At 46.8% G+C, this 25,989-nt stretch overlaps 1 protein-coding gene across 3 annotated transcripts in view; it reads left to right on the top strand.

The window, feature by feature from the left end:
- The window catches only part of IPPK (inositol-pentakisphosphate 2-kinase), a 44,127-nt gene that overhangs the window by 16,290 nt on the left and 1,848 nt on the right, over positions 1 to 25,989 (top strand). For 2 of the 3 annotated variants that reach the window (XM_021694412.1, XM_021694411.1), the window contains 6 exons: positions 4,388 to 4,446; positions 4,787 to 4,859; positions 7,866 to 8,145; positions 10,047 to 10,197; positions 10,759 to 10,861; positions 24,187 to 24,266. In XM_021694412.1, the coding sequence (XP_021550087.1) occupies positions 4,388 to 4,446; positions 4,787 to 4,859; positions 7,866 to 8,145; positions 10,047 to 10,197; positions 10,759 to 10,861; positions 24,187 to 24,266 (746 nt within the window). Of the gene's footprint in view, positions 1 to 4,387; positions 4,447 to 4,786; positions 4,860 to 7,865; positions 8,146 to 10,046; positions 10,198 to 10,758; positions 10,862 to 24,186; positions 24,267 to 25,139; positions 25,338 to 25,989 lie in introns of those variants that run through there. The other variant, XM_021694410.1, reaches the window with a different exon arrangement.

The raw sequence follows: 25,989 nt of genomic DNA, 5'->3' as shown, positions 1-25,989 counted from the left end.
TGATCTTAGGCAGAAGCTTTCAGTTGTTTGTTTGTTTTTTTTAAAGATTTTATTTATTTATTTTACAGAGAGAGACACGGCAGGAGAGGGAACACAAGCAGGGGGAGTGGGAGAGGGAGAAGCAGGCTTCCCGCGGAGCAGGGAGCCCGATGCGGGGCTCGATCCCAGGACCCTGGGATCATGACCTGAGACGAAGGCAGACGCTTAACAACTGAGCCACCCAGGCGCCCCGGTTTTTTTTTTTTTTTTTTAATCATGAAAGAATGTTAGATTTTGCCCCACATCTATGGAGATGATCATGAGGTGCTTTCCTTTCTATCAATGTGGTCTATTACATTGATTTTCATATGTTGAACCACCCTTGTATTTCTGGGATAAATCCCACTTTATTATAGGTGTAAAATCCCTTAAATATGCTGCTAAATGTGGTTTGTTAGTTTTTATTGTTTTTATTGAAGGTCTTTTCCTTAAGAGATACTGGCCTGTAGTTTTCTTTTGTAGTGATGTTTTGTCTGGTTTTGGTATCAGGGTGATAACTGGCTTCATAGAATGATTTAGGAAGTGTTTGCTTTTCTCCCCTCTAATTTTTTGGAAGAGTTTGAGTATCGGTGTTGATTCTTCTTTAATCATTTGGTAGAATTAACTAGTGAAATCATCTGGTCCTGGGGTTTCCTTTATTGGAAGATTTTTTCTTTTATTTTTATTCTGTTCAGATTCTCTATTTCTTCCTGACTCAGTTGTGGTAGTTGCGTGTTTCTAAAAATTTGTGCATTTCATCTAATTTCTTGGTTGATAATATTCATCTAACATTCTTCTTTATTTCTGCAAGGTTGGTAGTAACATCCTTTCTTTCATTTCTTTTTTTTAGGCACTTTTCTTGATCTAGCCAAAGGATTTGTAATAATTTTGATCTTTTCAAAGAAACAACTTATGGCTTTGTTCTTTTTCTTCATTTTTCTCCTTATTTTTCATTTCATCTGTCTCTGCACTAATCTTTATTATTTCCTTCCCTCTATCTGCATTGGATTTAGGTTGGCCTTACTTTTCTAGTTCATTAGTGTAGAAATGTAGGTTATTGATTTGAGATTTTTCTTCTTTTTTATATAGGTGTTTATTTTTTATTTATTTTTATTTTTTTATTTTTTTAAAGATTTATCTATTTGAGAGAGAGAGAATGAGAGAGAGAGAGCACATGAGAGGGGGGAGGGTCAGAGGGAGAAGCAGACTCCCTGCTCATCAGGGAGCCCGGTGCGGGACTCGATCCCGGGACTCCAGGATCATGACCTGAGCCGAAGGCAGTCGCTTAACCGACTGAGCCACCCAGGCGCCCCTATATAGGTGTTTATAAGTATAAATTTCCATGCAATCCCTGCTCTCTCTGCCTGCCATAAATTTTGGTATGTTGCATTTTCATTCTGTCTCAATTTTCTGATTTCCCTGTAGATTTCTTCTTTGACTCATTGATTATTAGGAATGTGTTTAGATTTCTCATATTTGTGAGTTTCTCAATTTTTTTTTTTTAAGCTGTTGATTTCTAATTTCATTTCACTGAGTTTGGAGAACATCTGCATGACTTCATGTCTCCTTAAGAATGTTCCATGTTTGCTTGATCAGATTGTGTATTCTGCTGTTGCTGGGTAGAGTGTCCTATAGATGTTTGTTAGATCTAGTTGGTTTAGAGTGTGGTTCAAGTCTTCTGTTTTGTTGTTGATTTTCTGTCTAGTCACTCTTTAATTTAACATCTTAAGCTAAACAGTCTAGCTCAGTTAATACCAACTTAATTTCACTGGTGTACAAAAACTGCTCCTTGTAGCTTTGTTGCCTTCCCCCTCACAAATTAACCTTTATATATAGTATGCTTGTCAATATAGATTCCTGACGATTGCCTTATGCCATGTGAGGGACATTCTGTCTTTAAAGGGGATGGGATCAAAAAATCACAAACAGAATATATCTGTATTGTCTTTTATGTTTATCTACTTGTGTAGTTTCTTTACTGCTGTGCTCTTTATTTCTTCACATGGATTTGAGTTACTGTCTAGTGCCCTTTCATTTAAGCCTGAAGGGTTTCCTTTAGTATTTCTTGTAGGGCAGGTTAGCTAACAACAAATTTTTTTAGTTACTGTTTTTCTGGCAGTGTCTTAATCACTCCTTCATTTTAAAGGATAGTTTAATAGATGAAGAACTCTTGGTTGACAGTTCTTAAGCACTGAGATTTTCCTGAATGTCTGCAACCAGTAAGTCTCTGCTGAGTGGCTCTGTGTGCACACAGGGCCCACCATCAACACTCAGCATGGCGGTTGCAACTCTCCTTAGCCTTCACTTCCTCAGAACCTCAGATCAGCAGAAGGGGAGGGCCTTTTAAGGTCTTTCCAGAGCCTGCGCATGGCCTTGTAGATGCCCAGGTTATGCTGTAGCTTTCCAGAGTCTGTGTTGGGTCTCATTTCTCAGGTTTTTCTTTTTTTTTAGCTTTAGGTTAGCCTAATTGTTTGCCACAGCTTTTATTTTATTGAATTGTTATCCACTCTCTTAGGTAGCCATGAAGTTAAACAGTCGCCTCTGATAGTTTTCACAAATGCCCCTTGGGAAAATGCCCCCTTTGCACTTGGTAAGCTCTGAGTCAGGTAACAAAAATGGGAAATCAAGAGATAGATGACATAATGACCATTCTTTGGGAATGAGGGTTTGGAGAAACTCCTGCCTGGTTCAGCCCCCTCTGGTGGCTGCCAGGGTTTTCACGAGGATTGGGGTTGTTGGTTTTTAAGGTTTCCTTGGAGCTAGAGAGAGGGGTGGGAAGAGAGCATTAAAAATGACACAAAGTTCACTGTTCCTAGATTTGGCCATTTTTCTTGAGTAAATGCTCCCCAGATTGTTGCAAGCCTTTGGTTAATTTTCAGAATTCTGAAAGTTTTTTTTTTTTTTTTTAAAGATTTTATTTATTTATTTGAGAGCGAGGGAAAGAGAGCACAAGCAGAGGGAAGAGGCAGAGGGAGAGGGAGAAGCAGGCTTCCCACTGAGCAGGGAGCCCGATGGGGGGCTCTATCCCAGGACTCGGGGATCGTGACCTGAGCCGAAGGCAGATGCTTAACGACTAGGCCACCCAGGTGCCCCTGAAAATTTTGATTCTGACAGTTTTTGCCAGTTTTCTCATTGCCCTTATGGAGGAGAGAATTTCCAGAGGTCTTTATTCCACCATTTTTGCTGACTCACCCCATCTTTTCTTTGTGGTGTTACAACTTTCTAGGCTCTTAGGGAAAATAAGGTATGTCAGCATTTAGGAGATGGTCTTCATTGTCACCATTCATTTGATGGATTTTTTAAGAACTGGTTTTTACTATGAAGCAATACCTGCTCATTTAACTGATAAAATATTGAATTTCCCAGAGGTAACCCGTGTTGTCAGTTGGCACATCCTTCCAGACTTCTCTCTGTGCCAACACAAACATACATGTTATCCAAGTGGAAATGAGATGATGCCTTTTCCCACATGTATTCTGGCGTGTGCTCACATGTGCATGGACACATACACTTTTATAAAGCAAATATGGGATCTCGCCATATGTAGTTGTTCTGCTAATTGCTTTTTTCACTTAACTAATCCTTGAAGATTGTTTGTTGTGTATCCTTCAAGGCTTTTTCAGCATGTATTGGATATATGCACATATGGAGGCCCCCCCCTTTTTTTTTAAGCAAAGTAACAACATTTCCACCTAGGCAAATTGCGTTTTTTTATTGAATAAATGTTGGTGATTTTTTGTTTTGCCTCTCTCTGTAAGCTGGATATCGTTTATTCATTCCTTCATTTAGCATGTGGCCCACGGGAGCAGATGCCCTGTGAAGCTGTTTCCCGACCTCGCTGTTACAGTCAGGCTGCAGTGAGCATTCTTGATCTCATGACTCCTCATAGATTTGCCAAGTCAGGGGATACCCACATTGCAAATTTGATGGAAACCAGCAAGTTGACTTTCAGAAGGTTGTGCCAATGTATCTTCTCCCCCCAAACATGAAATTACTAGCCACACCCTCCTCTTCCTGAACATTACAATTGTAAGGGTTTGTTCATCTGATTAGCAGAGTTTAGCCGTGTCATTTTGTAGACCGTGTGCTGCTGGCTGTAGAAAGAGGCCGCTTTCGCTGTGTCATTTTGAAAAGGTGCTGGCTGCCAGCTTCCCTGCTCGTGTTGCGGGGGCTGGGCTGGCAGCCACCTGAGGCTCAGAGGAGGGCTGAGGGTTCCTGGGGTTGGACTCAAGCCCCGGCCCCACTAGTGATGATGGGCCCCTGGGTGCTGGCCTCTGCGGGGACCTTCGGCGCCCTCGTCATCTCTCGGAGGCGTTGGCCTCGTGCTGCCCCAGCCGGTCATTTACAGCACTTGGTGCTTTCTTAACAGGTGGCAACTGGGAAGTGGAAGCAGATAAGTAAATACTGTCCCCTCGACCTCTACTCAGGGTAAGAGAGCACTTCTCCTTTGGCCTTAGTGCCGCTTTCCATGGGGGCGGGGGAGGGGGCCACTCGCCGGCCGGTAGCCAGGGTCCTGGGCAGAGCTCAGGGTTCTTGCCTGGGGTCAGCTCAGCGGTGGGGGGGCAGCGGCTGGGGAGCAGGGGGGGTTAGGAACAGTGATGGGGGACCTCCTTGAGAAAGGCTGGGGGCATGTGGCTCCTTAGCCCCCAGAGCCTGAAGCCTCCAAGCTGCCCTCACAGGCACATCCCCTGAGTCCCGTCCCCTGAGCCACAGGCAGGTGAAAGCAAAGACAGCTCGTAATTCTATCAATTGTGTCTTTTCCTTTTAGAAATAAGCAGAGAATGCACTTTGCCTTGAAGAGCTTGTTACAGGAAGCTCAGAACAACTTAAAGATATTTAAGGTAAGAGTTGCTTCTCTTTCGTGCCACTTCAGCGGAGGGGCCACTGGGTGTCCACCGGGTTGGGCGAACCCAGGGCACTTCGGTCCCGCAGATGAGGGCGTCTGGGCTGGGGCTGCCTTGGTGCAAAGTCCTTTGGTTCTTTTTCCAAGCCGCGTTCCACAGGCATGGCATCCTGTGACCCCTAGAGTGTGGGACATCAGCTCCTGGACCACTGGGCGGCCTTGGCTCCCTGGGGGCACACAGCCCAGCTCGGGTTCCGGGACAGGACGGCCCCGACTCCGCTGGGCTGCGTCCCAGGGGTTCTCTGCATCTCTGAGAGAGTGGCCCCACCTGTGCCTTTGGTCGCAGTTGATTGAGGGAACATGTAATTCCCAGATCTGGTCAGTGAGCCAAGTCCCAGTGGCTCTGGGGCTCCTGGCCCTGCACGGGGAGCGTTCGCTGCCCGACGCTGGCCCTGGCACCTTCAGCTCCTTCTCCGCCATCTGCAGGCTCCCTGACCTGGCTCCCTGACACCCTGTGGTTGCCTGCTGGCGGGAGTCCAGTGAGGCCGAGGCGGGCGGGGAGCAGGGCTGGCCCAGAGCTGGAGGAGGGCTCAGTGTGGCCTGTGTTGGAAATGTGTCCGCTCGGGTCCCCCTCGCCGTCTCCTTTTCTCCTCACCCCTGACCCTGCCTCCTGCCCTGGCTGCATCCCCGTTCGGCGTTCCGTGGGAGCGCGAGTCTGCGGCGTGGGCCAGGCTTGCGAGCACTGCGTGTGTGTGGAGAAGCAGGGCTGTCGTATCCGGACAGCCTTGTGCCCTCTGCGTCCCGCTCTGGGCGGATGGGGGTGCTCTGCACACGGATGTCCCTCAGAGTGAGCTTGGGAGGGTGGGCGGGGAGCCTCCTCTTCACCTGCTTTCCCCCATCTGGCTCAGAAATCTGGTCAGAGTCAGTGGATTTTAACCCATCTGCTCCACCTTCCCAATTCTAGAGAAAGGGCCTGTTTCACAGTCAGTTTTTATTTTTAATTGTCATGAAGACTGAAGGGATTTTGTATTTCAGTCCTAAAGATGAGTCCTCCTTCATCTGGGGATTGATCTGGAACCTTTAGTGAGGCGGGCAGTTTTCCCGGCGGATCCTTTGCTGACTGTGCCTGCTCTGGGGCCGGGACTAAGAAGTGACGCAGGCTGGCTTTTCCGAACGCTGTCTGGAGCGACAGCGCGCGTTCCTGCACGTGCCGTCGCTGAGCCAGGCTTCGGTTCTCAGGGTCAGGTGTGGGCCGTTTCCCAGGCCGTGGCTGGTGCCACCACCGTCCGCTGTGGCAGTCTCTTCCCTGCGTGCCTGAGTGTTCTGCACAGACTCCACAGCTAAGGCCGTGTCCACCCCAACACTGGACGCTTGTGAGACATGGGGGATGTGGCGCCTTGTCATGGAGCCCGGGACAACGGCACTCCGCTGATGTCCCATTCATCTGTACTTGCGTGGATTTTGGACCCTGGGGAGAAGAGGCTTCCGCTGGCCCGCAGTCCCTCGGCGGCTCGCAGGCCTGGAGGAGGGCGGCTCCATGGGCCACGGCGGCTCCTGCACCAGACCTGGTGGCAGCCCCCACTGCCCGGTTTCCCTTAGTTCTTTGCCTTGGCCTCCTTCCCCAGCAGGAGCTCCTGCTGGCCCTTTGCCTGGCACGCCTTCTTCCTGCTGGTAAGGCCCATCTCAAGGGTCAGTCGTCTCGTCACGGCTCCGCTGGGTTCCGGGGCCAGCAGTGACCTCAGTTGTGTGCCTCTTGCTCCGATGCGTGACAGGAGACCCCCCGGGAGGCATCACGCGCACTCCTGCATCGCAGGACCCAGATGAAGGACGAATGCCCAGTCCACACCCTGGGGACTGAATTGCCAAGTGCCCCCGGGGGCAGGGACCGTCCTCCTCTGTGTTAGGAGGACATTGCTGGGGCCAGTCCAGATCAGTCCCCACTGCTACGTAACAACCACACCCCGGCTCTCGGTTTCGTGGCCTGGAATTGAGCGGCATAGCTGGCCCTGGCGCCGGGTCCCTCTCGAGGCCGTGTCCTCTCTGACAGCTTGGCGAGGGCCCGAGGCTGGGCTCCCAGGATGGTATCCTTAATGGTGTGGGCAGGACGCCTTGGTTCCTGGCCGGGGGCGGAGCTCCAGGGTCTGCTCAGCGGGGCCACGTGGCTTGAGAGGAGCGGCACGAGAGGGAAGCCGTGGCATCTTTTGTAACGTGGTCTCGCCAGGGATGTCCTGTGGCTCACGCTCCACCGTGGGGAGGGGCTACAGGGTGTGAGTGTCAGGGGGCCCCTGGGGACTGTCCGGGGGCTGCTGACCACACCCTCTCTCAGATGGGGAAACCAGGGGACAAGGAGTTGATCACTGCTGCTCAGGTGTGTGGGGATCAGGGTCCCTTGGTCACAGGGTCAGCCCGCTTGGCAGCCCTGCTCGCAGCCCTGGGAACGTCGGTGCCATGGGATTGTCTTTGCTGGACTTGGTTTTAAAAGGCAGGATGGCCTTGGGGACGAAACAGTGCACGTGGTGACACGGGCAGCCTCACCCGCCCTGGCAGGAAGCGTGGCCCCGCCTGTCGCAGAGGACAGAAGTCCCCAAGATGCAGGTGGCCCATGGATACCCACACTGGCCAAGAAGCTTGCCTGCTCGGGGTCAGACTGACACTGTGTGTCCCTTAGGAGCATGGGTGTCACATGGCTTCTCGGATAAACAGGCTGGGGTCTTTGCGGGTTTGGGCTTTGGGCTGCGTTTGCCTGAGGCCTTGTGTTTTAGGCCAGGACTGGTCTTAGGTTTGGGGAACATTTGTTCTATTCCATGTTCTGATGGGATTTGCCTCTTAGCCAGTGACACAGTGCGTGAGGGTGGGTTTCCCTGGAGGGCCATGGTGTGCAGAGCCCCAGACGGAGACAGATGTAGGGTGTCAAGTCCCTTTGCCTGCCCAGTGGGCAGAGACAAAGGTGTTCTGCCCCCAGCCCGTGGAGTTGACGTTTCCCTGTCTCTCTCCCTGCCTGAAGAATGGTGAGCTGATCTACGGCTGCACAGATGCCCGCAGCCCCGTGGCTGACTGGAACGAGCTCGCATACCACCTGAAGCCCTTCTTCTTCCCTTCCAACGGCCTGGCCGGCGGGCCCCACTGCACGAGGGCTGTGATCCGGGAGCTGGTGCGGGTCATCACGCGGGTGCTGCTGAGTGGCTCGGACAAGGGCTGGGCAGGTGCCCTGAGGCGGGGGCCTGGGCCACGGGGTCCTCGTGTCTGTGAAGCCAGCCCTTTCGGCAGGAGCCTGCACCGCCAAGGTAGGCCACGCTGGGCGCAGGGGCGGGCAGAGTGTGGCGTGACCTGCCAGGGTCCTGCCTGGCCTCACGGAGCTCTTGCGGGAGCAGCCTGGGCCTCATCAGGGCTCCCCACAGCCGGCCCTCCCTGCCTCCCAGCCCTGCTGGGGAGACGCCCTGCCTCACCTTTTATCTGAGCTATAGGGTTTTCCCCTAAAACACCGCTCCCCGTGTCTGTGTGTCCTCAGCAGTTTGCTGAACACTTTCCCTGTGAGCCCGTCTCGTCAGCATGGCCACCCTGAGGGGTAGCTTTCCTCCGGCGGGTGGAGAGCTGAGGCTCGGAAGGCCAGAGTCCCACAGCTCTGGGCCCTTTGGGGTGGGGTGGCCCCCACAACTTCCACTTGCCAGTGGGCTGGCTGTGACTCAGTGGGCGTCCCAGCTTTGAGGCAGCTCGGTGGTGGCAGGTTTGGAGTTTTGCCGTGAATGTTCCCAGGCTCCTCATTTGTCCCTTGGTCGTGTGCTGGCGGGCTCCATGCCACGCGCAGGCCTGTGTCATGAGGAGCCGTAGCCAGGAGCTTCCTTTCGGGGGCTGACGAGGAAGACTCAGATCATTCCCGTTTCGGGCTGAAGGCCCTGTGGTCCCTGGCGGCCGCCGCAGGGTGTGATGCAGGGAGACTGTGGCCTTGCTCCTGCGTGGCTTCTCGTGCTGCCGTGTTTGCGGAGCGGTGGCCTGGGCGTGGCTGATCACCCACCGTCTGCCCCTCGTGCCGAATTTTTCTTTCATTCTTTCTTTTTTTAAAGATTTTATTTACTTATTTGACAGAGAGAGAGACAGCGAGAGAGGGAACACAAGCAGGGGGAGTGGGAGAGGGAGAAGCAGGCTTCCCACGGAGCAGGGAGCCCGACGCGGGGCTCGATCCCAGGACCCCGGGATCATGACCTGAGCCAAAGGCAGACGCTTTAACGACTGAGCCACCCAGGAGTCCCTGGGCCATATTTTTCTTAGCACAAATGAATTTTGTGGCTTTTTTCATAAAAAAGTGATACCTGATCACTTCAGAAAATTGTGGTAGAATTATGCCCATATTGGGGCTCTTAAGTAGACGACAGAATGTGTCTGGAAGGACACAGATGGATGCTGAGGCTCCCCTGGCATCTGGGACTTTTCTTCCAGGCCTCCCCTGGACACAGGCTGACACAGCCTGACCCATGGGACGTGCAGTCTAGGACGACCAGTCGTGCTCTACATGCTACTTTGTAATCTGATATTTTTGCCTAACAACCAAATGCGTGTCAGCAATCGTATTTTTTGAAATTTTTATTGACCACGAGGTAGGTACTCCACACACAGCCTGTAATTTCAGCAAATCCCCCTAACTGGGTCTGTGTGTTTTCACCCTGTCCCAAGTGGCTGAGCGTGTCCTGCCAGCAGTGGGAGGTCAGAGGTCAAAGTGTCCATACTGCACACGGCTGCCCCTTCAAGGGGGAGGGATGGGCCGGGACCCTGTCTTCCCCGGGGCATGGCCCCTGGTGCCCACCCGGACCCCGCGGTGACCGCTCCCTGCTGCGGGTTTATCAGCGGCGGCTTTGACTGCCGTCCTATGTGGCCACCTGCCCACAGCATGGGCTGTGGCTCTGGGCTCCACAGACACGGTCTCCCAGGTTTGGGGATGTCAGTGTGGTCATTTAAAATGTTTGTGCCTGGCTAATTCAGACTGAGAGCCGTGTCTGCACTGAAGTCTGGGCTGCTGTGATGAGCTGAAGGCCTTTGAGAGGGAGCAGCACAGAGCGAGACGCGGGTCCCCTGCCTGTCTTTGGCGCCTGGCCCCATGTCCCAGCAGCTCCGTGAGGCAGGGTGTGGCCCGTGCCCAGGCTTTCTTCAGTGCTTGACAGGAAACCTCTTGTTTTCCCGATATTCTTGGTAGGAAAAAACAGCCCGGAGTGCTCGGGGTTACCGAAGGGCTGTCTTCTGTACAAAACCCTCCAGGTGCAGATGTTGGACCTGCTGGACATCGAAGGCCTCTACCCTCTGTACCGGCGGGTTGAGCGGTACCTGGAGGAGTTTCCTGAGGAGAGGTGAGGCCCGGGCCCTTGCCGCCCTGCCCTTGCTAGGCTGAGTGGGCCCCGAGCATTCCTGAGGGCAAGACGGGGATGGGGGAAGGGGGTCACCCCAGCCGCGGCCACTCCCAGGCCCAGCCTGTGAAGGAGGCCCCGGGCTGGCTGGCTCGCTGGCGGTCCCGTCCTATGTCGGCTGAGCCTGCGGGGGGCAGTGCTGCTCCACAGCTGGCCAGCCGCTCCCGCCCCACCCGCCGGCCCTGCCAGGACATAGGGCTCTGCCGGAGGACTCTGGAGGTCTCTGTGGCAGGCTTGTGGCCAGGCTGACCTGGACTCCTCTGTCCCCTCCCCACTCACCAGCGTCTCTGGCCTGGATGCCATGTGTCATAAACAGGAGGCAGCCCGGGCTCCCTGGTTTTGCTCTTACGCTCTAAAGTTGCTGCTTCAGAACAAAGTTTTAGTGTTAGGAAGAGGTGGATCTTTGAGATGTTTAAAGGCAGATGTGTGACTGTTAAATTGGTAGTCTAAGAAACCATTTCCAGGCGGCTTTGCCATCCTATTTTTTTGTGCCTTCTCTTTCAGAAAAACGTTGCAAATAGACGGGCCTTATGATGAAGCGTTTTATCAGAAGCTACTTGATCTTTCCACTGAGGACGATGGGACAGTGGCCTTTGCGCTGACGAAGGTGGGCAGACCCTTCTGGAAACACTGTGTGCTCCGTAGGCTCTTAACACTAACTTGGGGCTTTCCCAAGACATGTCGTTTCTCATTACCTGCACCTGGGGCTTAAAGCAGAAAAATTGGGGAGTTAAAAAAAAAAATGGTTGTTTCCCTCGGGTGGCCCAGGCAGGTGGTGACCGGAACCTTAGCTTTCAGGGAGGATTTCCCTTCCTCCCCAAGGGCTCCAGCCAGCCCAGACCCAGCCCTCTCCCACCCGTGTGCTGGGGCCCAGGACCCAGGGCCACCGCCCTGCGCTTCCCTCTCAGCAGCCGTCCCTCTGCTTGCGGCCCTCGCTGGGACCCGCCCTGCCCCCAGGCCTCGTCCTGCTCCGAGGGAATTCAGAGGCTCACTGGACTTGGATAGCAAGAAAAGGGCATCTTTATTTTCACTAATCTCTGGCTGAAATTCAGCATTTCCTCCATTGTGAGTATGGCGACAACCACGATCGGGTCAGCTGGACCCCCGACTTGGCCACTGAGAGAACCAGACCTGTTTGTTTCTCACGATAGCGGCTAGACACCTCACGTTATCTTTAGTCATCACTCTTGAGGTTTGGTGGTGCAGGACTGTGTCACACATTGTTTTAAAAAATATTCTGGTATTTGATATAGTCATCCTGCTGTTTATCTTCTGCATTTAAAAATCTTATTTGGAGAGAGCCGTAGGCTTCACTGGGCTGTCAGTTTGGCTGAACGCTAACGCGGTGAGGGGCGGAGGGGCGCACAGCCGAGTGGCCGTCTCCGTGGGCAGGTGGGCAGCTGCCCTGGTGCCCTCGGCTCACCTGTCCTGGTCCCCACCTTGTGTCTGGTCCCCACTTGGCTTTGGCTGCTCCTTCTCCTACAGCTGTCACAGTGTTGAGGAAGAGGATGGAGGATGTCGTGGGGAATACTCTGAGGTGCTCAGCGTGAGGAGAGATCCAAACGTGGAGTCTTTGCACCAGAATCTCCCCTGTGTTGTCTACAACGTGGGTACACTGATTAGGACTAGGTAACGGCACTGATGCTTTGTTTAAGAGAAGCAACAGAAGACTTTTTTTTAAGATTTTATTTATTTATTTGACAGGGAGAGACACGGCGAGAGAGGGAAGGGGAGTGGAGGAGGGAGAAGCAGGCTCCCCGCTGAGCAGGGAGCCCGATGCGGGGCTCGATCCCAGGACCCTGCGTTCATGACCTGAGCCGAGGGCAGACGGGGCAGACGCTTAATGACTGAGCCACCCAGGCGCCCCCAGCTTGTCCGTTTTTATATTCCATTTTTTGCTCTGTTGGTTTGGAAGTTGCACATTCTCTTTCTATCCCTGTAGTGGTTACTTGTCCAGTCTGACCATGCACATTTGAAGCCTAATGTTAATCAGTGACCACCACCGCAGACACACAACAGAAGGAACTGGGTCTGTTCCAGTCATTTCTCCCACTTCTCCCACTTTTCATGCAGTTGTTGTCTGCTATTCTCCTTGTCTTGTTCGTTTCTAAAATCGTAGTTTACAGTATTGCTTACCCTTGTCTTTGCCCAGTGTTCTTGCATCTCCGATCTTTCCTGTTTTCTTTTTTTCTATAATGGGTTTATTGAGATATAACTTACAGACCATACAAATTACCTGTTTGAAGTATGTAACTCAGTGATTTTTTCACCAATTTCAGAACATTTTCATCACCTCAGAAAGAAATCCCGCCCCCTTTCGCTGTCATCCCCTCTTCTCCCCACCCACCAGCCCGAAGCAACCATTGAGCTCCTATCTCTGTGGATGCACCTCCTGCAGACACTGCATATAATGGGACTCATTCAGTACCTGGTCCGTTATGACTGGATTCCGTCACTTAGCATGTTCTCAAGGTTCATCTGCATTGTAGCATCATGTAGCATCATGTATCAACACTTCGTTCCTTTTGTGTAGTTGAAGACTACTCCATTCTATAGATATGTTACATTTTATCCATTTATTATTGATAGACATTTTGACTATTATGAATAATGCTGCTGTAAGTATTTGTGTACAAATTGTTGTGTGCACATGTTGTTACTTTTCTCGAGTATATACCTAGGAGTGGAATTGCTGGGTCAAATGGTAACTTATGTTTAATTTTATCAGGATCTGCCAGACAGTTCCAGAGTGGCTGTCCCATTTTACATTCCCACCAGCAACATGTGAGGGTTCCAACCTCTCCATATTTTCAATGACACTTGTTCTTTATCATTTTGAATTTTGCCATCCTGGTGGGTGTAAAGTGGTATCTTGTTGTGATCTGCATTTCCCAGAAGACAGAGCATTTTTTCGTGTGTTTTTTGCCCGTTTGTATACCTTCCTTGGAGAAGTGTCTATTCAGATCCTTTGCCAACTTTTAAATGATGTAATTTGTCTTGCTGAGCTATAAGAATTCTGTATATTGTGGGAAGTGGGCCCTTATCACATATGATATGCAAATAATTTTCTTCCATTCTATTAGTTGTCTTTTTACTTTCTGAGAAAAATGCCCTTTGATGCAAAAATGTTTTTGATTTTGATAAGGTTTAATTTATGTTTTTTCTTGTATTCATGCTTTTGGTGTCCTATCTAAGAATCCATTGCTAGATCCAAACTCATGAATATTTTCCTGTTTTCTTCCAAGAATTTTGTGGTTTTATCTCTTACACTTAGTTCTTTGATCCATTCTGAGTAAATTTTTGTATATTATTTGAGGTAGGGTTCCAGCTTCATGCTTTGCATGTTGATGTCCAGTTGTCCCAGCACCATTTGTTGGAAAGATTATTTTTTAAATCCCACTGAATGTTCTTGGCACCCCTGTTCAAATCAGTTGACAGTAGACGTATGGGTTTATTTCTGAATGCTCAGTGGTGTTCCTTTGGTATATATATTTATACCAGTCCCCTGTCTTGATTACTGTTGCTTTTTAGTAAGATTTGAAATTGGGACGTGTAAGTTGTCCAACTTTACTATTCTTTTGCAAGATTGTTTTTGCTATTTGGAGCCCCTTGTGATTCCATATAAATCTTAGAATCAGCTTGCCAATTTCTACAAAGAAGCCAGCTGGGATAGTTATAGGGATTGTGGTGAGTCTGTAGATCACTTTAGTTAGAATAGCCATCTTTACAACAGTAAATCTTCCCATTTGTTAACGTGGGATGCTTTTCAATTTATTTAGATCTTCAGTTTTCTTTCAGCAGTCATTTGTAGTTTTCAGAGTGTGCATTTTGTACCTTAAGGTTATTCCTGAATGTTTTATTGTTTTTGATATTGTTGTAAATGTATTTTTCTTAATTCTGTTTTCCAATTGATTGTTGTAAGTGTATAGAAATTAGTTTGTGTTTGTATATTGATCCTGTAGCTTGCAACCTTGCTGAATTCCTTTATTCTAACAGATTTTTAGTAGATTCCGTAGAATTCTCTCTATACAAGATCATCTGTGACTAGAGATTGTTTTCTTCCTTTCCAATTTGGATGCCTTTTATGTCTTTTTCTTGCATAACTGCCCTAGCTAGAATCTTTAGTACAGTGTGGAATAGATGTTGCAAGAACAGACATCCCTGATTTTCCCTGGTCTTGTTGGGACAGTGTTAGTCTTTCATCATTATATATGATGTTAGCTGTGGGTTTTTCGTAGATATCCTTTATCAGATTGAAGAAGGTTGCTGCTTTTCCTAATTTGTTGAGTGTTTTTATCAAGAAGGGATGTTGGAGTTTATCAAATGTCTTTTCTGCGGAAATTGAGATTATCATGTTTTTGTTTTTGTTTTAAATTTTATAGATATGGAATATTCATTTGTTTTTGGATGTTAAAACCCACCTCACATTCCTGGTATAAATTGTACTTGGTCATGGCACATGATCCTTCGTATATGTTGCTAGATTCAGTTTGTTGTTATATTGTTGAGGATTACTGTGTTCATATTCATAAGATTGGTCTGTAGTTTGCATCTTTTATGTCTTTTTTGGTTTTGATATCAGGTAATACTAGCATTGTCACATGAGCTGGGAATGTTCCAGCCTTATACTTTTTGGAGGGTTTTGAGAAGGATTGATGTTAATTATTCTTTAAATATTTGATACAATTCAATAGTGAAGCCATCTGGGCTTGCACTTTTCTTTGTAGTTAGTGTTTTGATACCCAGTTCAGTCTCTTTATTTGTTACAGGTCTGATGATATTGTCTGTTTCTTCTTGAGTCAGTTTTGATAGTTTGTATCTTTTTAGGAGTTTCTCTATTTCATCTAAATCTAATTTATTGGCCTACAGTTGTTCGTGGTTTTCCTCTTCTTCAAGTAAACCTTTTAGAAATTACATTAGTAACTTATATATTTTTTTTTAAGATTTTATTTTTTTATTTATTACAGAGAGAGAGACAGAGAGAGAGGGAACACAAGCAGGGGGAGTGGGAAAGAGAGAAGCAGGCTTCCCGCCGAGCAGGGAGTCTGATGCGGGGCTCGATCCCAGGACCCTGAGGACCAACTGAACCACCCAGGCGCCCCTAGAAATTACATTAGTAACTTAGTGAAAGCCTTTTGGAAAATTCTACATCCTGTTTATCTGGATATGTTTATATTCTCCACAGTATTGAAAGGTAATTTTTTCTGTGTACAAATAAGGGGTTCAGTGTTTTTCTCCCAGCACTAAATCATTCAATGTAATGTCATCTGACTGTGGATGTGGCTGCTTAGAGGTCTTCTATCAGTCTAACTGCCCTTTCTCAGGGGGAGAGTTTTTCCTGTGCCTGCTTTTAGGAGGTTCTCTTTCTCTCTCATTATTGGGCGTAGTGATTATGTGTGCATACTTTGTATTTATTTATCCAGCTTCATATACATATGCTGTGCTTCCTCTATTTGTGGATTTGTATCTTCCATTAGTTATGAAAATTCTCAGCCATTTTCTCTTCACATATTTTTCTCTTCTCCGTTATCGTATTCTCTTCTTCTGAGACTCTAATTAGATATAGATCAAACCTCATTTTATCTTCCATGTGTCAACTGCATGTCCCTATTTTTCATCTCTTTGTCTCTTTGTACTACATTCTGGGTATTTCTTCAGTTCTGCCTTCCCATTCATGGATTCTTTCTTCACCTGTGTCTAATCTGCTAGTTTATTTGTTCATTGAGTTTTCCATTTCAGTAGTTATATTTTTTATTTATCAAAGTTCTGTTTGGTCCATTTCCACTTTTTTTTAAAAAAAAAATATTTTATTATTAATCAGAGAGAGAGAGAGCACAAGTGGGGGAGCGGCAGAGGGAGAGGGAGAAGCAGACTCCCCGCTAAGCAGGGAACCCAATGTGGGACTCGATCCCAGGACCCTGGGATCACGACCTGAGCTGAAGGCAGACGCTTAACCAACTGAGCCACCCAGGTGTCCCGGTCCATTTCCACTTCTGCTTGGTATTTTTGATAGTTCCTTGTTGCTTGCCCAATTTTAAATTTCATCTTTTAGTTCTTTAAACAATTTATGAAGTTATTTTATATTCTTTATCTGATATCAGATACATAATAAAACCTTAGAGGTAAAAAATTCCTTGTTATTTTGGCTGATTCATCAATGCTATGTTATCTGCTTGGGTTTTTAATGGTTCATGATTGTGAGCTCATATGTTTGATCTTTAGTCCGTGGGAATCCTGGGGACCTAAACAGGGGATGCTTTCCTCCAGAGAAGATACAGATTCTTGGCTTAAGGGAGAAATCTCAGTTGGGACCCTGTACTTTGTGGCTTATTCCTAGAAACAGTGCTTCCACTGACAGCTGCCTATAGAACAGCTCAGGCTTCTCATTTGCTCCTTGCTCAAAACCCTAGTTTTGGCTCTTTTGGGGGTGGACGGGTGAGAAGAGGGGATTGAGTTAGCGATTTCCCTTACCTTCTATAAGCCCCACAGTGCACTGAAAGGTACGTTCACAGGAATTTAGTTGTTTTGTAGTAGGAGGGCCCTTGGAAGGCCTCCATGCCCCCTGAAATTGTCATTCTCTTTAGTATGGTCACATCATGGTCATTTATTTGGGTGTTATTTTTAATCTGTTACTGTTAAAAAGAATGTTGACATTTCCATTTTTGTACTCTAATCCTAGTGCACCTAGGCATATCTGAAGGTAGATTATTGGAAATAAAATTACTAGATTGATTGATAAATTCTGTCAGTATTGTCCTTCCAAAAGATTTTGCCAATTTACGTTCCTTCTTGGAACAGTTGAGGGCCCTTTTCCTCCATGTACCCCCAAACACTATTATTACCAGTATTTCGAATTTTATTTTAATTTTCTAAGCTTTTCTTATCAACCATTTGTACTGTGAGATATAGCACATACGGAAAAGTACACAGAAAAAAATGTACAGCCCAATGATTTGTCACAAAGCAAACTCTTGTGGAATTACCAGCTAGGTCTGGATGTAGAACCCTGGCAGCCAAACATAATCCCTGTCGTTTCCCTGCCAGTCATTCCTCTTTCTTTTCTCCCCAGAATTAACTATTGTGTTGATTTATATTCTTATAGTTTGGTTTGTTTTGCTTTTGAACTTTATATATGGAATGCTGTCTTTTTTAAGAAGAAAAAACTCTATGTACTATTTATAAGATTCATATCATTGCATGCATTTCCATACTTGCATTGCTTTATAGCAATCCACTGAATAGATGTACCACAGTTTATCCATTTACTGTTGATGGACATTTGGGTTGTTCCCCATTTTGGGCTGTTATGAATAAAGCTGCTGTAAACATTCTTTTTTTTTTTTTTAAAGATTTTATTTATTTATTTGAGAGAGAGAGAATGAGAGAGAGAGAACACATGAGAGGGGATAGGGTCAAAGGGAGAAGCAGTCTCCCCGCCGAGCAGGGAGCCCGATGCGGGACTCGATCCCGGGACTCCAGGATCATGACCTGAGCCGAAGGCAGTCGCTTAACCGACTGAGCCACCCAGGCGCCCCTGCTGTAAACATTCTTAAGCTGATCTCTTGGTGAACATGTCACAGACTTCTCTTGGATATATTCCCAGGAATGGAATTTCTGGGCCAGAGATGTGAGCATATTAGCTTTAGGAGATACTGCAAAACAGTTACCTTCTTCTATTCCCTACAACTGGCTAGAGTAGTTCCCATTTACCCTCGGTCTTTTATTTTTCAGCCATTCTGGTGACTGTAATGGTGGCTTATTATGGTGGTGAGATTAAGCACCTTTTCATCTGTGTTTTCTTTTTTGTTAAGCCTTTTGCCCAGTTTTTGTAGGATTGTCTTTTTTAAATTGATTTGAAGGAGTTCTTCATGTATTCTGGATAGAAGCCCACTGTCAGATACATGTGCTCCTGGTGTCTTCTTTGACTCTAGAGCTTGCTACTTTACTCTCAGTGGAGTCCTTTTAAGAAAGGAAGTTCATAATTTTAGGATAGTTTAATTTACATCTTCTTCCTTTTTAAGAAGCCTTTATCTGTCTTAGGGTCCTACAGGTATTTTAGAAACCTTTATTGTTTTGCCTCTCACATTTGGTGGGTATGGCATGAGGTGGGGTTTTATTTTACTTTCATATGGAATTGTCCCAGAATCACAGGAATTATCCTGATCACTAGGGAGTCAAAACAGGCCTTGATACCCAGTAGAGCAAATCCTTCTACCGCCTTCAGGATTGTCTTTTTCGTTGGCGCTTCTTGACCTTTGCTTGTATACATAAATCTTAGAATCAGCTTGTTCAGGTTTACAAGGAAAAGCAGTAACAAACCTGTTGGGATTTTGGTTGGTTTGGCACTAAAATGACAATAGGAGTTGATGGCTATACAATATTTAGTCTTCCAACATGGGCATTTTCTATTATTTTAGGTGTTATTTTAAAACTAATAAAAACAGGGGCGCCTGGGTGGCTCAGTCGTTAAGCGTCTGCTTAACGTCTGAGCCTTCGGCTCAGGCCATGATCCCGGGGTGCTGGGATCGAGCCCCCATCAGGTTCCCCGCTCAGCAGGGAGTCTGCTTGTCCCTATCCCTCTCCCTTGCCCCTCCCCGCATTTGTGCATGTGTGCTCTCTCTCTCTCTAAAATAAAATAAATAAATCTTAAAAAAATTTCCATTCTGAAGTGTTTGTCATGGACATAGAGGAACGCAGCTGGTTTTTCTATTTGACTTTTTATATGTCAACCTTGCCAAACTCACTGATTCTATTTATTTTGAAGATTTTATTTATTTGAGAGAGAGCATGGGGGGGGGTGGGCAGCAGGAGAGGGAGAAGGGGACTCCCCGCTGAGTAGGGAGCCTGATACGGGATCTCAGCCAAAGTCAGCCCCTTAACCGACTGAGCCACCCAGGTGCCCTGAACTCACTGATTCAAACTATTCACTTATAGCTGTTGGATTTTCGTTTTATGGAATCATATTATCAATGAATTTGATTTTTTGCTTTCTAATCCTTAGGCCTTTTACACTATTTTGTTTTGCTTAACTCCATATAGTTAATTTATGAAAGTGGGAATTCTAGTCTTGTTCCCATTCTCAGAGAAACCATTTTACCACTAAGTAAGTTATTTGTTGTAGGTTTTTTGGGGGGTTTATTTATTTTTTAAATAAATAAGTTAAAAATTAAGGATGTTCCGTTCTGTTCCTAATTTGTTAAAAGTTTTTCTCAGGAGCAGATGTTGAATTATCAGTGCTTTTTCTTTTTTTTTTTTAAGATTTTATTTATTTATTTGACAGAGAGATAGCGAGAGCAGGAACACAAGCAGGGGGAGTGGGAGAGGGAGAAGCAGGCTTCCTGCCGAAGCAGGGAGCCCTATGTGGGACTCGATCCCAGGACCCTGGGATCATGACCTGAGCCGAAGGCAGACGCTTAACGACTGAGCCACCCAGGCGCCCATCAGTGCTTTTTCTATTTCTATTGGGTGATCATAGGACTTTTCTCCTATTTTCTGTTAATGTGGTTAACTGTACAATTTTTACAGTGATTTATTATTATATATCTGATTTGCTAATATTTTGTTTAGGGTTTCTTTTGCGTATATGTTTATGAGTGATGTGAGTTTTTTGTAATGTCTTTGTTAGGTCTTGGTATCAAGGGTACGCCTGCCTCATAAAACATTTGAAGAGTGTTTGCTCATTTTCTGGTTCTCTGGAAGAGGTGAAGTAAGGATTGTATTATTTTTTCCTTAAATGTTTTGTAGAACCACAGGTGAAACCATCTGGGCCGATAATTGTCTGTGAAGAAAAATCTTAAATTAGGATCTCAATTTCAGATTTTCAGGGTGCCTGCGTGGCTCAGTCGGTTAAGCCTCTGCTTTCGACTCAGGTCATGACCCCAGGGTCCTGGGATTGAGCCCTGCATGGGGCTCCCTGCTCATCGAGGGAGTCTGCTTCTCTCTCTCTCTCTCTCTCTCCTTCTGCCCCTGTGCATGCTCTCTTTCTCTCAAATAAATAAATAAAATCTTTAAAAAAAAAAAAAGGGTTTAAAAAAGTTTCAGATTTTCTTCTTGTCAGTTTTAGTAACATCTTTCTAAAACATCATCTAAAATTTTCAAAAATTTAGTATATAGTTTTTTGATAATATTCTTTTATCTTTTAATGTTCTATAAGATCTGAAAATGCTCTTTTATTCCTGATGTCTGATACCTGTTTTCTTTCTTAATCCATCCTACAAAGAGTTCATCATTTTTGTCAGTTTTATAAAAATTAACTTAGGATCCTTTAGTGTACTATATGATTCTTTACTATTTCAGTAATTTGTTTTTTTCCCTTTCTCTTGTTTGGATAATTTGTTCTTCCTGTAACTTCTGATATGCTTATCTAATTAAGTTTTAGACTTTTTTTCTAAAATGTGTTTAACACTATATATTTTTCCATAAACATGGTTTTAGCTACATTCCACAAGCTGTATTTTCAACACCATTCATTTAAAATATATGCTCTGATTACTATTAAGATTTCTCCTTTGACCCATGTAAGTATTTAGAAGGGAATTAATTACCAAACACATGGAGATTCTCATTTTTTTTGTATTGATTACTAACAGCATTGCATTATGGTCAGAGAACACAGTCCATATGGTCCTTTGAAATTTGTTGAGATTGGCTTTTGATCCTTTGAAATGTGTTATGATTTGCTTTATAGATCGATTTATTTGAAAAATGCTTCTGTGCATACTTTAAAAAAGAAAGTGTCTTCTCAAACTGTTGGGTGCAGTGTTTTATATCTTCCCATTAGGTCAGATTAATTGTGTTCAGATCTTCTATAACTTTATTTTACTGTCTGCTTCTTTCATAAGGATGTTTTGAAATTTTACATAATAATTATGGAATTGTCTGTTTGTTATTTATTTTGAAGCTATATTGTCAGGTGCCTTAATATTGTTACACCTACCGGGTAAATCAAATTTTTCATTTTCAAGTGTCATTTATAATATTCACTGTGTTTATCTCTGGTAATACTTTTTATCTTAAAGTTTCCTCTGTCTGATATTAGTGTAACATCTGTAGGTTCTTTTGGTTAATACTTGCACTGTATATCTTTTTCTGTTCTTTTGTTTTTAATCTTTCTGTGCCTTTGCATTTAAAGTATGGTTTGGTTTTCTATCCTTTCTGATGTTTTGTGGACGTATAGTTAGGTTTAATCCTTTATCACCTGTTTATTAGGTTTCTTTTCCTTTCCTCTTTTAGAATCTTTTGGGTTATATTTTTATCATTGAATTTCCCCACTCTGTTGGAAGTTACAGAGTCTTTTGTTTTTCTCTTAGTTGTTATCCTAACCTTTGCAGCAAGCAGTTGACTTATGAAAGTCTAATGTCTAGTACCTTCACTCTCTTTTTGGACAGTGCAAAATTCTTAAGAGTATATTTTACTCTCGTCCTGACTTAAATCCCATTGCTATGTATTCTATTGTTTTAAACTCAAAAGAGATGTTATTACCATTTTATACAACTGGTTTCCTTTTACCCACAGATGCTCCTCTTGGGTTGCTCTTCATTCTGCCCTGCATTCTGGAGCTTGTTACCTAGGATGATTTTGTTGTCTGAAGAATACCCTTTAACGTTTCCTTTGTGTTGGTCTGCTGGTGACTCGTCCTTAAGTGTTTGGTGATGTGTGTAAGTGATTGTGTTTTTTTGGAGTCATTCTTGAGTCTGTGGCTTGATGTCTTTCCTCAGGTTTGGAAAATATTTGGCCTTAACACCTTCAGATTTGATTTCTGCCCATTTCCTTGGTATTTTCCAGCTGTCTTACTTTCCATGGTTCATTCTGGATATTTTACTTGGACCTATCTTCCATTGTAACAAGTCTCTTGAGTTTTTTCTAATCTATTAAAACTATCTCTTGAATTCTTAATATTGATTTTTGTATTTTTTCAATTCTAGAATTTACATATGGTTTATTTTTATAGCCTCCAGCTCTCCTCACATTCTTGATTTTGTCTTTTATCCTTTGAACAGAGCAGCATGTCTGTCTGGTACCTGCAGTAGTTGGGAGTCTGTGTTTGTCTCTGCTGACCTGGGACTGGGGTTTCTTGCAGGTTTTCACTTAGGTCATGCTGTGTTGTACCTGGATATTTTAACTTACGTGTCAATCACTATATTTTACAATTATTTTAGAAATAATGCAAGGCCTAGTATGTCTTCTTCCAGGGAGGATCTTAGGTTTGCTTCTGCTGGGAGACAGGGAAGCCCTAGCAAGTTGGGGTCCTCTGACCCCAGTTTTGGTGACTGATCTCTTTGAAGCAGGGCTGCAGGTCCTGGAAGGCTGCCAGCCTGTGGCTCCCTCAGTCTCCAGGTGCAGCTCTGGGTGCTAACCCGAAGAGGGGGTTCACACGATTACTGTCCCCATAGCCCTGGAGGTTGGTGAGAAGAGTACCTCTCAGCCAACCCTCCGGAACTGTCAACCCTGTCTCAGGGCAGAAGAGACCCAAATGTCTGTCTCTCCACTGGTCCAGCCACTCTCCCTGCTCCTGTTCACGCTGCCTTGTAGCAGATGGTTTTGGTATTTTGTCCAGCTTCCTCGGGTGGACCTCTGTAGTCGGGTTGGCCCCTGATCACACAGTCCGGCATTACTCGAAGTGAGAGTCTGGCCCTTCCATTTTGTGTAGTTTTTTGCATCTAATAAGTGAAAAATGTTTGGTATAATTTGCATTTCCTTGATAATTAGTAAGGTCTGGCATCTTTTCATATATTTATTGGCTATTTTCTTTTGTCTGTTTATTGGGTTTCACACCTTCTTTGGGAAGTATCCTCTTCCAGACGGATCTAGCGCTTGATGCCTTGGTACTGATCATCAGTGATTACTGCCGATCTCTGTCTCCCACATTGGTTTTAGACGGTGTTATATAGGTATTTTTCATCTTTGGGAATTCAGATCTGTCAGTCTTTTCTGACTTTTCTTGTAATGAGGACACAAATATTTCATACTTTTTTATGTTTATCTCCTTAATTTGTTTGGACCGAATTTTTTGTGTGTTTTGTGAAATACCTGATTTCTTAGCCAAACAAACCAAGTGTAGAAGAGGTTTTGCAAGCCCCAAAAGAGCCACCAGCCGGCCTGAGGCACCTTGCACAGTTGTGCGCAGGGAAGGTGGGAACTGGACGTTTTCTTGGGGTGGGACTCAGGAAAGGGCTACAGGGAAGGTGAGACTGATCTGTCAGCATATGATGATGAGGGCAGTGACAACCTGTAAGGCCCATTTCCTTTTTTGTAATTAGTTTATTTTTGTAAAAGTGAGAGCTATTCAATCTAAAAAATTCAAATAATAATGTGAAACATCAAAGAAGGGGGAAGATGCCCGAGACTCGACACCAAGGTGACGCTTTCCAGAACCTCTCTGTGTGACTGCCGTGCAGGTGGGCACACACGGCCTCATGAGTTGGGTCCCCCAGGGCACACCGTGTGTGGTTTGCGTCGGCGGCCCTGGCGAATGTGTTTGTGGGCGGTGTTGAGAGCCACAGAGCCTGGGTTCAGCCTGGGTTTGAACCCAGGCTTGCCGTCACCGGGTAGTGCTGAGCAGGCCGGCTGTGGGTCCCTCTGGGGATGAAGTGAGCTCACGCAGAGCCTGGCAGCCCTCCATCCACGCAGCGTCCTTCGTGGTGGCGGTGTGACCCGAGCAGGCCTCGCTGGGTGTGTGTGGAGCAGAGCTGGCCCAGCATCGTCAGGGTGCCCAGCACCCTGGTAGCCCAGGTAGCGAACTTCCAAGCTGGCAGACAAGCCTGCATCCTAGTGTTTGGAGTCGGGGTCCACATGCTACCTGCAGTGAGAGGTCAGGGCCGGGCTGGCCTGGGGCTTCCTCACTCACCCCCGGGTCTGTAGCCGGTTCCTGGACCGTGCCCGGTGCGTGTGGTGGGGGTGTGGTCCCGGCGCTGACCTCTCCGTCCCCCGTAGGTTCAGCAGTACCGGGTGGCCATGACTGCGAAGGACTGCTCCATCATGATCGCGCTCTCCCCCTGCCTGCAGGACTCCAGGTGAGCTGCCTGCTGCATGGCCGTGCCCGTGTCCCTGCGGCCAGAGCGCCCTGGCAGGGCCATGTCTGCTGACAGGCTGATGCCCGCGGCCCGCGCGACACCTAGTAACCCGCCACGGCTTGCTGACTCCCACTGCTCTCTAGAAGCGTGTGAGTCAGCTGGAAAGACATTTATGGAGAATAACTTAAAAAGACTGTCCTATTAAAGATTACTATGGTTTTCTTTTTTTTTTTTTTTTAAAGATTTTATTTCTTTATTTGAGAGAGAGAGACAGCGAGAGAGGGAACACAAGCAGGGGGAGTGGGAGAGGGAGAAGCAGGCTCCTGGCTGAGCAGGGAGCCTGATGCGGGGCTCGATCCCAGGACCCTGGGATCATGACCTGAGCCGAAGGCAGACGCTTAACGACTGAGCCACCCAGGCGCCCCAAGATTACTATGATTTTCTGAGAAAATACTCCGAAGACTTAGAAGCAGCTTGGATCCTTGGTACAAATTCCTTCCTCTCAAGGCCCCACGTGCCCACTGAGGCTTGGAGGCCTGAGAAGCTGCAGATCCCCCACCAGGTCCTGACCCTCATGTGCCTGTGGGACAGCACGTCACTGTTGCGCTTCCTGTTGGCAGCAGCTCTCCCTGGACATTATCGTCCTTGTCCGGTCCCCTCCCCTGCCTTTTTTTAGGAATTCAGGATGAACCTGTAATCTTCTCTTGCTAATTAGATGGCATCTTCAGCATTGATCCTCAGGGTGCCAAACCCCACACACAGTGTTTGTGGAATGTTCCACATTCTTCCGACGTGTGTTCCTGGGTCACGATGACCTTATCGTTGGCTGCCAGCCACCCGTTTTTCAGATGCTTTTGAACTAAACATTCCCAGGACCGCTGCTCGCTGGCAGGCATGGAGCGGATCGGAAACACGGAGCGATGTTCGTAGGGTGCAACTGAAGTACAAAAAGGCTGTTCTGTTTAGTGGAGGACCCCCGTGATCCCGTGAGGAAGTGCCTGCAGTGCGAGTTCACTGATCGAGCTGGCCTTGTCCGATGGCAGAAGCATGCAGATGTCACCCGCTGCCCTTCCTAAAACAGGCACGCACTCAGGAATGTGCAGGGATGTGCAGGGCTGGCCGGCTGCTTGGCAGGCGCAGGCGCAGACGGGGCGGGGCGGGGGTGCATGTCCTGGGAGCCCCGGGGCGCAGAAGTGTTCTGGCTTTGGAGCTGCGCCCTGGGCTCACGGGAGCTTGTGGTGGACACGCAGGCAGCCCGTGTGCCGAGCGATGCCCCTCTGTGTGCGCGTCGCCTTCTCAGGTGCCGGCTCGGCGGGGGAAACCTGCTGGGGGCCGGAGAGGTGCTGTCCCGGCCCTGCTGCCTGGAGCTCAGGCCTCAGAAGCGGGACCTTCACTGCCGTTCGGGAGGGAGTAGCTATGACCCAGCAGCTGAGCCAGGGCTCCGTTTTCCCTAGAGAGAGGGCATTTTGGGGCAGGAGTGAAGTGAGAGTCTCGGCCTTGATTAGCTTCATCAGAACGGGAGCGTGTGGATTGGTCTTCCCCTCCCAGGCAGGAGCTTTTAAAATTCGTGTTGTTTGGGGATGCTTTCTAACTCTAGAAGAGCAGTAAGCGTGGGGAAACTAGGACTCGTATTTTTCTTGGGCTAAACCGAGCTCATATATTTAACCAGTTGTTGGATGTGAAATATTACCAAGCACTCTGAGAGCTGAGTGAGATGGATACA

The sequence above is a fragment of the Neomonachus schauinslandi genome, chromosome 13, assembly GCF_002201575.2.
Source record: "Neomonachus schauinslandi chromosome 13, ASM220157v2, whole genome shotgun sequence".
NCBI lineage: Eukaryota > Metazoa > Chordata > Mammalia > Carnivora > Phocidae > Neomonachus > Neomonachus schauinslandi.
Note: the sequence above shows the minus strand (reverse complement) of the source record. Positions and strands in the feature narration are given on the sequence as shown.